This window comes from Emydura macquarii, unplaced genomic scaffold, assembly GCF_026122565.2.
Source record: "Emydura macquarii macquarii isolate MOO-44397 ecotype Brisbane River unplaced genomic scaffold, CSIRO-AGI_Emac_v2 contig_2768, whole genome shotgun sequence".
NCBI lineage: Eukaryota > Metazoa > Chordata > Testudines > Chelidae > Emydura > Emydura macquarii.
Window position 1 is genome coordinate 12,086,973 of NW_027132905.1, and position 13,896 is coordinate 12,100,868.

Consider the following 13,896-nt stretch of genomic DNA (forward strand, 5'->3'; position numbering starts at 1 on the left):
ATAAATGTTATGACTAACTGAAGAAAATAAATCCTTTGGTTCAGTTGTTTTTGGCAAATGACTTCCACAACTGGATTTAATTGCAGTCTGCTATCAGCTATAGTCAGGATCTGCTAAATGTTCACACTTGATTATTTATCTTATCTTAAGTAAATATCCTTTTTTCTCTCTTGGGATGTTTAGCTCAATTTTTGGTTCAAAAGGTCACACCGCAAACAGACGGATCCAGTTCAAAAGTGAAAGTCAAAGTCAGAGTAAACATCCATGGTATTTTCAGTGTTTCCAGTGCATCTTTAGTAGAGGTTCACAAATCTGATGAGAATGAAGAGCCTATGGAAACAGACCAGCATGCGAAAGAGGAGGAGGTAATGCATTTTATTGTTATGGAGATCTCCTAGGAAAGAATTTGGGACTGAGGACAAACTGATGACTCATAATTTTAGCCCCAGTTTCTGAAAAAAGCCAAGGTTAGTGCGTTAACCTTCTGAACCAGATCAAGTAAATGATTGTAACCTTTCCACCCACATTGCTGTTAAGGCAGCAGAGGGATTTGAACACAGTATATGAATGTTTTATTCATCAGATTATGATGTAAGTATTCAAATGGAATGCATTAGCCCAGTCTTTTCCTGAAACTAGGACCAAATTATAGGCAAATCAGTTTGTTCTTTCACAATTAGTGTACATCACAAAAATCACCACACATTTGTCAGTCTGAATCCAGGAGGAAGGCCCATGACTAAAGGACTGGGATGGTGACATACCTCAAGATTGAACAGTGTTAAACATATAGGAAAGATAATGCAGGGCTGTATCTGTATATCATACTTAAAAGTTCTGTCTTTTGGGAATACTAGTCTTGCACAACAATACTATTTCAGGTGAGTTAGTGAACAGATTGTTTATTAATCTCTTTAGTTTAAGGAACACAGTATTTGATAACTTGCAGTCAAAACTTGTTTTGTAAAAGTTTTCATTATATAAATTATTCTCATTACATTCTGTGAAACTTCACAGGTTTTTCTTTTGATTTAAATGTTCTCCTACAGTGTTTGTAACCCAGACACTTGTGCTTGAGAACAACTGAAAATGAATGAAGGACAAATAGTAAATATGTATTTGGTAAATGCCAACAGTTGTGCTTAAAGAGACAAGAGGGTGTAAAGTAATATCTTTTATTGGACCATCTGTTGGTATGAAAATATCATTGATGTATCAGGTATATCATTGGTACTTGGTGCATTTGTCCAGAAATTCTTCTTTAAGATGGCCCATTAAGAGGTTGGCATATTGGGGAGGTTAGTCCAATAAAATATATTACTTCACCCACCTTTTCTCTCTCTATCCTGGGATCAACATGGCCACAACACTACTGCACACAACAGTGTGCTTGGCACTTATACATAAAGATGAGTGAACTTATCTAGAGGTGCTTCCGTTCTAAATGGATAGATATGTACTGGAAGAACCATAGAATGGTTCTGACTTCCAAGCAACACATGCAATACCCTCTAAATCAGCAGACCATGGTACTAATCCCTTGGCACTGATCCCAGCACCAGGTACCTTGGTATTCAAAGCCTGGGTACTGAGTGTTACTCACTGTAGCCCCAGTACTTTCCATTCATTGCCAGCTACCTCCACAATACCATCTCCTCACTGAAACTTCATATAATGCCAGTTTACTTACTGGTGGACCCGGTACCATAGCTCCTGGCAAACTACCAGTGTTGGAGTCACTGATACACTAGACTAGAGGCAGGACAGAGGAAGCCTCCCTCTCGCTAAAAGATTCAAAGGTGACTGTGCTCTTCAGGACTCTACTTCCTGACATCTTTTTCGACGGTGCCCTTCTGTCCAGTTTTAGTGAACACTTTTCAAGTATGCAACAGAATACCTACCAAGACTCTGATGGATGCATCCACTCATTTAGATCACCTTCAAATTCAAGGCCTGTGGTCCCTTCAGGAAACTTATCTATATAAATGTCCTAGAGCTCAGGGCCATCAGCTTGTCAAGCAAAAGCGTTCCTGCCTCTTCATGGTACAAGTGTGGACAGACAAAACCACAGCCACGCATGTCAACAGGCAAGGGGGAGCAAGATCATCTCTACTCTGTTAGGAAACCATACACCTGTGGAATCAGTGCATTCTGAACCAAATCACAGCAGTGGCTCTGCACCTTCCTGGACTTCAGAACACATTGGCAAACAAGCTTAGTAGACACTTCTATGATATGTTGCCTGTTAGCAGCAAGATGCCTGAAGGGCTTCATGCTTGTTTTTCCCCTAGTTTTGGATTCACTCCTTTGACTTTAATATAGTTTTAGCAGGATTGAGGGTCCCTTCTTCGAGCCCTTAGCAACCTGTTCCTTATACCACCTGTCAGTGGAGGGTGTCTTTTTGGAAGTCATTGCATGAGCTAAGAGGGTATGGGAGACTCAAGTCCTCTTGTGTGCACTATTTCATAAGGACAGGATTACTCTTAGACCTCAATCTTAGTTTTTACTAAAGATTGTCTTAGCGTTCCATATAAACCCTCTCTCTAGTTTTTTCTTTCCTAAACCTCATTCAAACACGGAATAATATAGGCTTCACATGCTTAATATAGCAAGAGTTTTTTTTTATTTAGACCAGACAAAATCGTTCAGGAACTTACTCAGACTATATGTAGATTTTGCTATATTCTGTGTCCTTTAGGAGGTTATTCTAGTGGGCCTTCAAGTATAAGGAGATATCAGTTAGCAAGGATAGATATGCTTAGCCATAGTAGAGCTCATTCCACTAGAGCTCAGACAGCCTGTGTCTGAGGAATATTCCTGTATCAAATTTGTAAAATGGCTATATGCAGCTCAAACCACAGCTTTACAAGATGCTATTCCTTAGTAAAGGCTTCCAGGCTCAATGCAACACAGCCCTACCAAAACTGGCAGTCATTCTTTAAATAGGAGTTCTGTTTCCCTCCTTGAAGCAATCAGACAACTGCTTAGTAATCACCAAGAGTGGAATTTGTGTGGACAGTCGCTTGAAGAAAGAAGAGTTACCTAACCTACAGTAACTGTGGTTCTTAGAGATGTTATCAGATTCCACAACTTTCCCTCTTTTTCCTCTTGAGTACAGAGTCCTGCTCCTAGGGGAGTCTGTGCAATTGAGGAAGGAACTAAGGGACTGTTTGGCCTGCTCTGCCCTTTAAGCCCTTGAGTGGAGGGTGCCAGGCCAGACCTGGCCTCATGGTCATTCTTGGCCAAAATAATCCAATCTCGTGTGTGTGTGTGTGTGTGTGTGTGTACGTGTGTGTGTGTATGTGTACGGAGAGCGGAATTTGTGTGGACAGCACATCTTGACGAATCAGTTACTGTAAGGTATGTAACTGTTTTATTTTTTAAAAAGTACAAAACCAGTTGTGATAATATGCATTAGAAGTCTAATATAGCAAATATTTATCAAAAAAGGTTAGACACACAGGCTTAATTAGCACCTATTACATAGTTTCTAGTTTGTCACTTGAAGGAAATGTAAATTTTTATTTGAGTTAAATCTTCGCTGCAAGACCTGAAGAGTACTAGCTGTACAAGCACAGTGACCAGTCCAGAAGTTAAATTGGTTGCATACTAGGTCATATTAAGCCAAGTGTTCGAGACTTAGCTCTACATTTAAAGTATTTTCTTCTAATTTCAGAAGATGCAAGTAGACCAGGAAGAGCAACAAAAGAATGAAGAGCAGCAGCAAGCACAAGCTGACAGTAAGGCAGAGTCTGAAGAAATGGAGGTACTAACTGTATTTGGAGTCTTCCTGTCTGCTTAATCCATCTGCTTGTGGCATTTTGCCTTCTGGAATATTTGCTCTGTAATGTATAATCAGGACTCATTCTTCACCCCCCTGCCACAGAACTAAACTCTAGAAACTTTTCAAGTGAAAGTATTTCTAGGTCTCATGGTTGTGACTAGTGCCTTAAAAATATGAACAGAGCATAAATTGATGCTATGCTGTCTTCCTGAGACTGCAGATAACTTGAAACAGTTGTTCTGGGATGTCTGAAATGCCGCATTCATCTGAAAGGATTGTTCACTCCAAAGACTAAACTGACCATTTAATTTCAGTGTTAACTCTAACTGGTAATCCATTTTAAGCAAAAATATTCAGCTAATGTGCTCAGTCCCGTATCAAGCTACATTCCCAGTACCAAGTGCTCACACTGTTTGCTACTCAGCTGCCAAATGCACAAACTTCCCTGAACAATTTGTACCATGTAGTTTTGCTTTTGATACAGAAATGTGACATGTTTAAAACAGAAAATTGGGAGCAGCATAAAACTAAATTCAGTTTTAAAATAGCATAGGGCTATTGTATTTATCACATTCAGTTCAGTATTTAAACAAGTATTTTATCTTTAATATAAGTGAAGCTGCTGCAGAATTTTCTTACTACCAAACCAGATAGGTGCAGAATCTACTTTGTCACAGAATTTCAAAGCAGCTGAGAATGCCATTCAGAAGAAATGAAGCAGGACTTATAGTTTGCTCTAGTAACCTTAAAATGTTAATAAACATTGTAATAAAAAATTAAGACATGTGACTTGAATTGAGTGTCCCTTTACAATCTATTGTACTCTATATTTTTGGTTATTTTAATGCAGACATCTCAGGCTGGAGCAAAAGACAAGAAAATGGATCAACCTCCTCAAGCCAAGAAGGCAAAAGTAAAAACTACTACAGTGGACCTTCCCATTGAGAATCAGTTGCTGTGGCAGATAGGAAAGGATATGCTGAACTTATTCATTGAGAATGAGGTAAATTAATCAAATGGTATCTTAGGCTGTAGTCTTTCAAACGGTGGTCTGCAGAGAGACTGCTGGTCATGAGGTACTGACTTTATTCATTTCCAGCTGGAGAAAGGCAGAGGAAAGGAGGTGTTGCATTGTTAGGAACAGCAAAAGGAGACTGTATTAACTTTTTTTTCCCAAGAAGGGCAAAACTAACCACTACAGACAGCTATAAATAAACACCCTTTTTCCTGATGAGCAACTACTGTAACTTGCTACAGAGATGTTCTACAATTGCAAATAGAGAATTCGGTAAATTTTGGGAAAATTACCTTGTGAACCAACACTGAAAGTTTCAGAATGCATAACCTAGGTATTTATTACTGCACTCATCACACTGGTGGCTCTTCGAGTGCTTGCTCATGTCCATTCCCAATTTAGGTGTGTGTGCTCGCCACATGCACTGGTGCCAAAAACTTTTCCTAGTAGTACCTGTATCAGCCGGCTCTAGCACCCCGTGCAGCGGCGCGCACATGTGCCTGCATATAGGCGCTGCCAGCTCCCCCTCCCTCTCAGTTCCTTCTTGCTGTCAGTGATGGTGCTGGAACGTTCTTGCCTTTGCAAGTTTTTTCATCTCCCTAGTGGTCTATTAATTGTTTTTAGTGTACATAGTTATTCGTTTTACAGTTAGTTTTAGTTTGTTGGTAGTTAGAAACCCTGCACTTCCTGTAAGAAGCTTATGCCCAGGAGCGACCCTCATCAAAGTTGTTTTAAAGTGTCTGGGGGGAAGCCCACGTCAGTGAGGAGTGTAAGATATGTAAAAGATTCTGCCTGAGAACCAAGAAAGACTGTGACGTCCATCTTTGGGCCATTTTGATGGCGCCGGCTCTTAGATCGGCCTCGGCGCCAGCTCTTCCTCCTGGGCTGATCTTCTTGGAGCTCTTCTTTGGAACTGGGGAGGGAGATCTGCACAGAACGGGGACGGAGAAGGCCAAGAGGGACCTGGTGAGACCCGTGTCAGGCCGCCAATCCTCCCCAATTCAGAAGGGTCCCTTGCTGCAGCGAGCATTGACCCTGGCACGGGGCCCTCTACTGACTCCAGGTAGTTGTAGAGGCCCTCATCAATTAATAGTGCCGTCGACTCCAGAGGCCTTACAAACTATGAAGGACCTCTTGGCGCTGCCGGTACTGCAAATGTTGACAGACAGCAGAGTGCTGCATGGACCTGGCACCGGCCTCTTGGGGTAGTTCAGTGATGAAGGGGACTGGCAAGCAGACTTGTCTGTCGATGCACCACTCATCATTTATGCACAGAAATACTCAATTGAAATAGGCTCTATCGTGATGGCTTCATTCAGATGCCTCCATGCATTTGCTTATACCTGCTCCTTAGTGTGTGGTCTCTAATGCTATTTCCTTATAAAAACGTTAATTGAGTTCTAAATCGTGAGTGAGGTTGAACTATCTGGTTGGAAAAGGCTTACTTGTTAAATGTGCACTGATTGCTAAACAGAGCAATTACACTTACATCAAGAGTGTGTGACTGTTAATTACTTTTCTACAGGGTAAAATGATCATGCAGGATAAACTGGAGAAAGAGCGGAATGATGCCAAGAATGCAGTGGAGGAATATGTATATGAAATGAGAGACAAGCTCTGTGGCATGTATGAGAAATTTGTTAGTGAAGAGGTAAGTATCACCTGTTTGACTAATACCTTTTTTTTTCATTCTTTGTGCTCTAAAACTTCAGATCGCTTTCATTTAACAGTTTTTATATCAGGGATGTCAAACACCCTGGATGTGTTTGGCCTGCATGGTATATTCAGAAATGAAGCTTTTTGCTTTTTACTTAAATAAATAAATCTAGTTCTCATAGTTCTCACATTTGGAATATTTATCCTCACAAGTTTAAATTGATAATGCCTTCCTTAGTTTGCAAACTACCTGAGAGAAGAACTCAAGTGTGAACTCCTGTGTCCTCTATCTCAGGGAAGTGTTAATTTAGAACCAAATAACGTTTCAAAGCCAATATTAACTTTTAAATTACTGATCATTCCCAGGTGGAATGGAAAAGGGAGTCTAAGCAAAGCCCAAATGGGTGAGAATGGAGACAGTACTTTGTCATGGTCAGCCTCTTTTGGTGGATGATTTTTAGGACCACTGCTTTTTTTTTTTTTTTTTTTTTTTTAAACCCTTGATCTTTATGCAAATCTCCCACTGATTCCAGTGGGAGTTGTACTGTGAATTCAAAGATTCCAAGGCCAGAAAGGACAATTGTGATCATTTAGAACTTACCCAGAATAATTCTTGGAGCATATCTTTTAGAAAAACATCCAGTCTTAATTTAAAAATTCAGTGATGGAAAATCCACCATGACCCTCGGTAAACTGTTCTAATGGTTAATTACTCTCACTATTAAAAATGTATGCCTTATTTCATCTGAATTTGTCTAGCTTCAACTTCCCACTATAGGATCGTGTTATACCTTTTTCTGATAGATTGAAGAGTCCAGTATTAAATATTTATTCTCTGTATAGATATTTATAGGCTGTAATCAAGTCCACCCTTAAACTTTTCTGTAAGCAGAATAGACCATGCTCTTTGAATCTTTTACCAAGGCATGTTTTTGTCCTTTTATAATTCTTGTGGTTCTTCTCTGAACCCTCTCCAATCCTTGAATTGTGGGCACCAGAACTGGAAACAGTATTTCATGAGCCGTCGCACCAGTGCTGAATATAGAGGTTAAATAGCTTCTCTATTCCTACTCAAAATTTCCCTGTTTATGCATTCCAGGATTCCATTAGCTCTTTTGACCACAGCCAATTGAAGGTAACAGTTCTTAAATTTGTTTCAGCCACAAATGAGAATGGAATTTAGCCCTTGTCATAGATTGACAACTCCTGTACTACATTATCTCTGTCTTACAATAAGGCTAGGTCTACATTAGAAACTTTTGCTGGTAAAATAACATTAGGGGTGTGATGTTTTAAAAAAAAATAAAAAATTCTATAACAGCAAAAGCCCTAGTTTAGATGCAGTTATACTAGAGGAAAAAGGGCTTGTGCCTGTATAGCTGTGCTGGCAAACCCTTTCTAGTGGAGACATGGCCTAAGTTTTAAAAAAAAAAAAATTAAATTTGTTTTTAATGAAAATCTTAAGTTCTAACAGATTGAACCCGTCCCTCATATTTTAGGAAAGAGTATTTGAATGACATCAGATGTTTGCCATTTTTTTTCTTATGGGGGATAATCTCTGAATTCAGTATTTCAATTCATATTGGTTGTTTCTGGTCTCAGGATAGAAATAGTTTCACTTTGAAACTGGAAGACACTGAAAGTTGGCTTTATGAAGATGGTGAAGACCAACCCAAACAAGTTTACATTGATAAACTAACAGAACTCAAGGTAAATGGCACTTTTCAGCACTGTAATTGTCATTTTCAAATCTCTATTGAACTTACTCCACTTAAGATATAAATCAGGCCCTAATGAACAATAAACTGTTTAAATGAATCAGGAGATGGGGTTGCTTGCAAGCATGAAGAAATAATTTAAGAGCACAGGCAGAAGAAGCTGCTTTTAATTGAATCTAAAGTAAAAGAAAACTACCTTGCCATATGACTTAATCCTGGTGTTAGTCAAGCTTAATTCTATGGACCATTTATCTGAAATAAAATGAAGTAAAAGAATAGCTATATTCTGTATTGTCAGCAGGGGAGAGGATGCTGTAATGTCTCTAGCTGGAATACTAGTGAATTGAAAGCATTCCAAGTAATTTATTTTGAAAGAAGGTATAACATACTATTTTAATGTTTTAAATAAGATAAACTTGTAATTAGTCTTGGCAAAACTTCTCCAGTGTGGCTTTTTATGTTCATTAATTCATAAAATACTTAAAGGTGTGAATAAGTGGAGCCTTATACCTTCACAATAGTAGTGAAATACACAGAATACCAGTATTTGACAAAATGTGGGACATGCTCCTTGAGGTCGGTCTTAAGCAAACTAGGGAACATTTAGTGTGCACCAGCAGGGTCTATGCAGACCAAATAATGCACAACACGTTAGTGTGCTTTAGAAATCACACCCCATTAGTGAACATTGCTACTTTATGTACACAACCTCTGAGTTGGCAGAGAGCATGAAACAATAGTTCAGAGACATGAACTGCATCTACACTTAAGTGGGTGCTAACCAGAATGCCAATGATAATGATCTAAATGTCAGTTACATGTTTTGATGAGAAGTGAAAGTTAATATGCTTCCTCCCCTTTCTTATGAAGAGCTACAATATGGGTAGGCCTTTAACAACACATGGCAGAGTTGAAGGAGGATGTGAGATTAATTTCATTTTCCTAAAGTGGGAGGGGGCTCAGCTTTCAAAAGTTTGGAACAACTGCCATATATTTAAAAAAATATATATATATCACTGTAGGTCCAGTACAGTACATTGATTACTGAAATTTTAATCTGTTCTGACCTTTTATTTCAGACTCTGGGTCAGCCTATTCAGTTACGGTTTCAAGAATCAGAGGAAAGACCAAAAGCATTTGAGGATCTGGGGAAGCAGATACAACAGTATATGAAAGTTATTCATGCATTCAAAGCAAAGGTATCCTCAGTTTTTTACATGTTTTGCTGATGCAGATAAGGAAGTGTTGAAAAGCTATCTTGGACTTCTTTCAGTGTGAGATGTGGTGGGAATGGCCAATAACAAATGCAGTCTTCTGGCTTGGTGAGCATTGGCAGGAATTAACTTCTCAATACTTAGGCTACAGCTACACTGATGGTGGCAAAGTCGCCAACGTCAGATCGATTTCTCCGGATCGACTGAGCGGTCAATGAAGACCCACTCAGTCGATCCAGAAATCGACGTACTAAGACCATCTTCACAAGTGGCGTAGCGCTGCGTCGACGGGAACATGGTTCCCGTTGCCGCGGTGCAGTGAAGACGCCGCACAGAAGAGGAGCAGAGCAGTCGATGGGAGTTACGCAAGTTTTTTGCGTAGCTTGCGTAACTCCCGTCGACTGCTGCTGAATCTTGGAGGTAAGTGTTGACTTACTTTCCTATGAATAAAACTAGAACTCTTGTAAGCCAGCTTTCTCCCTTATCAGTTCCCTCCACTGGGGGAAATCAGAGCATTACAAAGTTCTGCTGCTGCCAGTTCTCTTCCATTTGACCATAGTCAGAATGGTACAATGGACTGCTCAGCAATTTTGTCCTGCTAAGTGTAAAGTAAAGTTTTCCCTTTGAGCAAATTCAAATTTCCAATCCATTCTGAAATTGGAGGATAAGATTGGATGGAGAAGCAAAACGTGTGTGTTTCCTAGATGTTTAAAATAGTAGTGTCACTGTGCAAATTAAATGTAATGTATAAATGTGCTGTGTAATTTTTTTCATACTTTAGGATGAACAATATGACCATTTAGATGCTGCAGATATGGTAAAAGTGGAAAAGAATGTAAATGAAGCTATGGAATGGATGAACAACAAGCTCAATCTTCAGAACAAGAGAAGTCTTTCTTTGGACCCAGTTATAAAGACTAAGGACATCCAGGCTAAAACTAAAGTAAGATCTTGTTTGACACTGCAGAGAAATATGAAACCAGTTACCATTTTGCATAAGTGGTGACTTTTGTTACCATTGTTTCTTTGTGCTCAGAGAGGCTCTGAGGAGGAGGTAAGATGGAAAATCATAAATAGAATTATAGTACTGTTTTCAACAAAAACTCCCAAACTATGTAGTGATGCTTCTGCCTTCAGCTTGGAACATTCATCTAGTGTTGTAAGCTACTTTTAGGCTATGACTGTAACTACAAGCCTTAATATTGACTCTAACTTAAATTCTCTCATCTCTTATTTTAGGAATTGACAGGTATCTGCAATCCTATAGTCACAAAACCAAAACCCAAGGCAGAACTCCCTAAAGAGGAGCAAAATCCAGCTGAACAGAATGGACCAGTAGAAGGCCAGGGAGATGCCAACATAGGGTCCCAGGCTACAGAACAGAGCACTAATACAACTGCCCAAACAGCTACAGAAAAGAAACTTCCAGAAATGGACATTGATTGAATGTCAGCACTTGTTTATATTACAAACTACAATAAAGCTTTAAATTGTCAACTTTGTATGTTCTGAATATAAATTGGAGCAAGTGAATACTACAGCTTTCTTATAGCAATTTTTTTGAGAGGACTGGTCAGTGTATCGAGAGTCAGAATACATACGTAGCTAGCTATGCAGTCAGGTATATTGTATCTCTTGCCATAATGTGTTAGAAGTCCCTAGTAATTCTTACTAGATTTACTGAAACAGCCATCAACTAATCTTCTATTTAATTATGTTCATGCAGAGTCTTGTTTTAAAGAAGTAAGACAGCAGAACTTGAAACTTCTAACTTACCACTAAACTTCTATTGCAGTTTTCAGCAACAATGTTGTAAGTGTTCATTGATATTTCAAAGACTACATGGAGATGGCAGTGAGGTTTTTAGCTCTGTTTTCCAGAGCACAGAGGAACATAAGCTAAATGAAATACCATTTGAATCTAGTTCTTGTTTCTCATTAACAGACACAATACTGACATGTTCCAGTCTGTGAATTCCACTCATTTCATGTTTGCACTTGTGCAGTTGATGGCTATGAAAGTATATGGAGCTGGGGGTGAGAGGTGACCTGTATATCTGTGATGTTCCTAAGGACTGAGCTCTAAGATTCTTCCTCAGCTGGGGTCCATGCTCCATTATGGGTAGAGTATTAATACTCTGAATATAAAATCAAATTCATATCTGATATGCAGAGTAGCAATTGTATACATCTATATTTTAGACTTTCTATACCTTCTATAGCTGTACAAGTGTGTATTCATGTTAAATTCTCCCCAGCCATCTAAATATTGTGTAAAATTTTGTCACTAGTTAAATTAGACGCTTGTAGAGAGAATGAGGATTTATACTCCTGGCTGCTTGCACTGATGGATGATTCTGATTAGTCGCTAACCATTGAAAAGGGATATACTTGCTTCCATGAGGCCTTCATTTGAAATGCTTGGTTTAAGTATCTTCCAGCAAGAGAAAAATTTGGCATTTTTCATGAGCAGTTCTACCCATGACTTTGCTTCTAGTATTGATAATTGTCATATAAACCTGAAAACATTAATTTGTATGTGTTTTAATCAAAACTTGAAACATCCATACAGTTATTACAAAAAATAAATGCACTGGATTGTACTGGATTACTTTTTAAAATTGTCAGTTATGGTTAAAGCAATGGTTGCATCTTGGGGATAAATTGATAAGTAACAGCAGCCTCAATTAATTTGCCATGGTGATGTTTTTGAAAGAAGAAGTTGCAGTCTGAGCTGAGTACACACTGCTCCACTTTGTCTTTCTAGACAAATGCAAGAATGTAATGGCTTTCTTTTAATAACAAAATTCAGAACAGTTGTGTGCTTTTACAGTAGCTCACTAAAATCCATTTTATGGGGCATCAGAAATAGTATACATTTTAATAACTTAAGGTAAATGTGGCTAATGAACTTGCTGTTAAATGATTCCACCACTTGTGCAGCACTTTCTGTAGAGTGGCTGTTTTGGTTAAGCATTCTCTTCAGGGGTGGGGGTTTATCCTACTGTTGACAGTATTTGCAACATCCCATTCAAATACTGGAAACACTTTAAAAAAAAAAAAAAATGCTGTACACACAATTAAAATGCTTGTGACACATTACCAGTACTGCTCCAAATGCACTATCTTTGAGCAAACCTTAGAACTGCATCAGCCTTCACCAGTTCAGTTTGAATCACTTTAGTAGCTCCAACTACACCAATTCCCTTAATACTCCCACTACGTTTCTATAATATTTCCACTCATCCTTCAGTGACCGTAGTGGCAACCCAGCAGTATCACATCTCTCCTCCTTCCATCCTCCGGTTCCACCAAAAAAATACACATCCTATTTTTAAAAAAGCTTGGTTGAGGATGGAGTCTTAATAGATTCAGCAAATGCTTAGTGACCACATGTATGCAAAGTTGGACTACTCAGAATTGCAAATACTTAGTTGTAGAACACACAAGTTTGCAGGTTGTTGTAGCCTTGCTTTGCACTGTTCACATTTGACATTATTGCACCTTGCTTCAAAATGGTTAACAGCAACATGACACATGCTGATATCTGGCTCTGGTGTGTGATGTTGGTTCCTAGGTGCTGGAGTTAACTTCACATGCTTTCAAGTTTGACTTCAGTGTATCTTTATATTGTTGATACTGGCCACCATAATGGGTGCCTTAATGTAGCTGACCATAAAATATGGTCTTGGTTATTCTCGTGTCAGCTGTACAAATGAGATGCCTAGGTCACTGCAGTTGAGCATGTTTAAATGCCAGACACCAACCAACAACTAAGGATTTCAATATTGGGAATCTTGTTGCACAATTTGACCCTCCAAACAAACTAAAGACAGCATAAAAAAGCTTGTTTAGATGAAATATGAACCATGTTGTAGCAGCCTTCTACATAAAAAGCTGTTTTAAAATATTACTTTTAAAGAAATGGGGTAAAATGCGGTTTAGGCTGTATGTGAAATTGAGGTAGATGGCTCAAGCATGTTGAACCAGTTCACGTGAGCCAGAATGGCAAACTCTTTCAGAAGTAAAGTCCTCAGGTCTTTAATGATGAAATTGTGTATTCCTTTGCATAGAACGGGGCTATACTAATTTAGTTAAAGTGGGTCAGAACCAAGACCTGATCAAACATGGCATGTCCAGTGTGAAGGCTGGCTATTTCTATCATCTTTTTCAGGCTATAGTTATCTTGCCTCTTTCCCCTGGTACTGTTGATTTCCTTTTACTTCTGAAGATGGGTGGAGAAGGGGATGTCTTATTTTTGGAAACTTGCTCTAACTTTTTGAAAAGGCAGCATAATTTCACTTAAAATTTGAAGTAAATTGTAAATAGAGCTCTGGGTGAAATCTTGGACTTCAGGAAAGTAGGTGTATGCTCTGAAGAGAAAAAACTACATCTAGAATCATGCTCTATTGATTCTCTTCCCCTGCCCCCCCAGCAGTGGAGCTAGCAAAGCCTACAAGCAAGGTCACCCATAAAATTAGTATTTTTAACTACTGCACAAAGTGTTTTT

General features: G+C 38.8%; 1 protein-coding gene across 2 annotated transcripts in view; it reads left to right on the forward strand.

Moving 5' to 3' along the window:
• HSPA4 (heat shock protein family A (Hsp70) member 4) overlaps positions 1-11,994 on the forward strand; it is a 39,015-nt gene extending 27,021 nt beyond the window's left edge. Inside the window, exons 12-20 of one of the 2 annotated variants that reach the window (XM_067566948.1) lie at positions 184-365; positions 3,677-3,766; positions 4,635-4,787; positions 6,325-6,450; positions 7,555-7,590; positions 8,058-8,165; positions 9,253-9,372; positions 10,169-10,330; positions 10,627-11,994. In XM_067566948.1, coding sequence (XP_067423049.1) covers positions 184-365; positions 3,677-3,766; positions 4,635-4,787; positions 6,325-6,450; positions 7,555-7,590; positions 8,058-8,165; positions 9,253-9,372; positions 10,169-10,330; positions 10,627-10,833 — 1,184 coding nt within the window. In that variant the 3' untranslated portion in view covers positions 10,834-11,994. The remainder of the gene's footprint in view (positions 1-183; positions 366-3,676; positions 3,767-4,634; positions 4,788-6,324; positions 6,451-7,554; positions 7,591-8,057; positions 8,166-9,252; positions 9,373-10,168; positions 10,331-10,626) is intronic. The other variant, XM_067566949.1, reaches the window with a different exon arrangement.
• Positions 11,995-13,896: the final 1,902 nt, after the last annotated feature.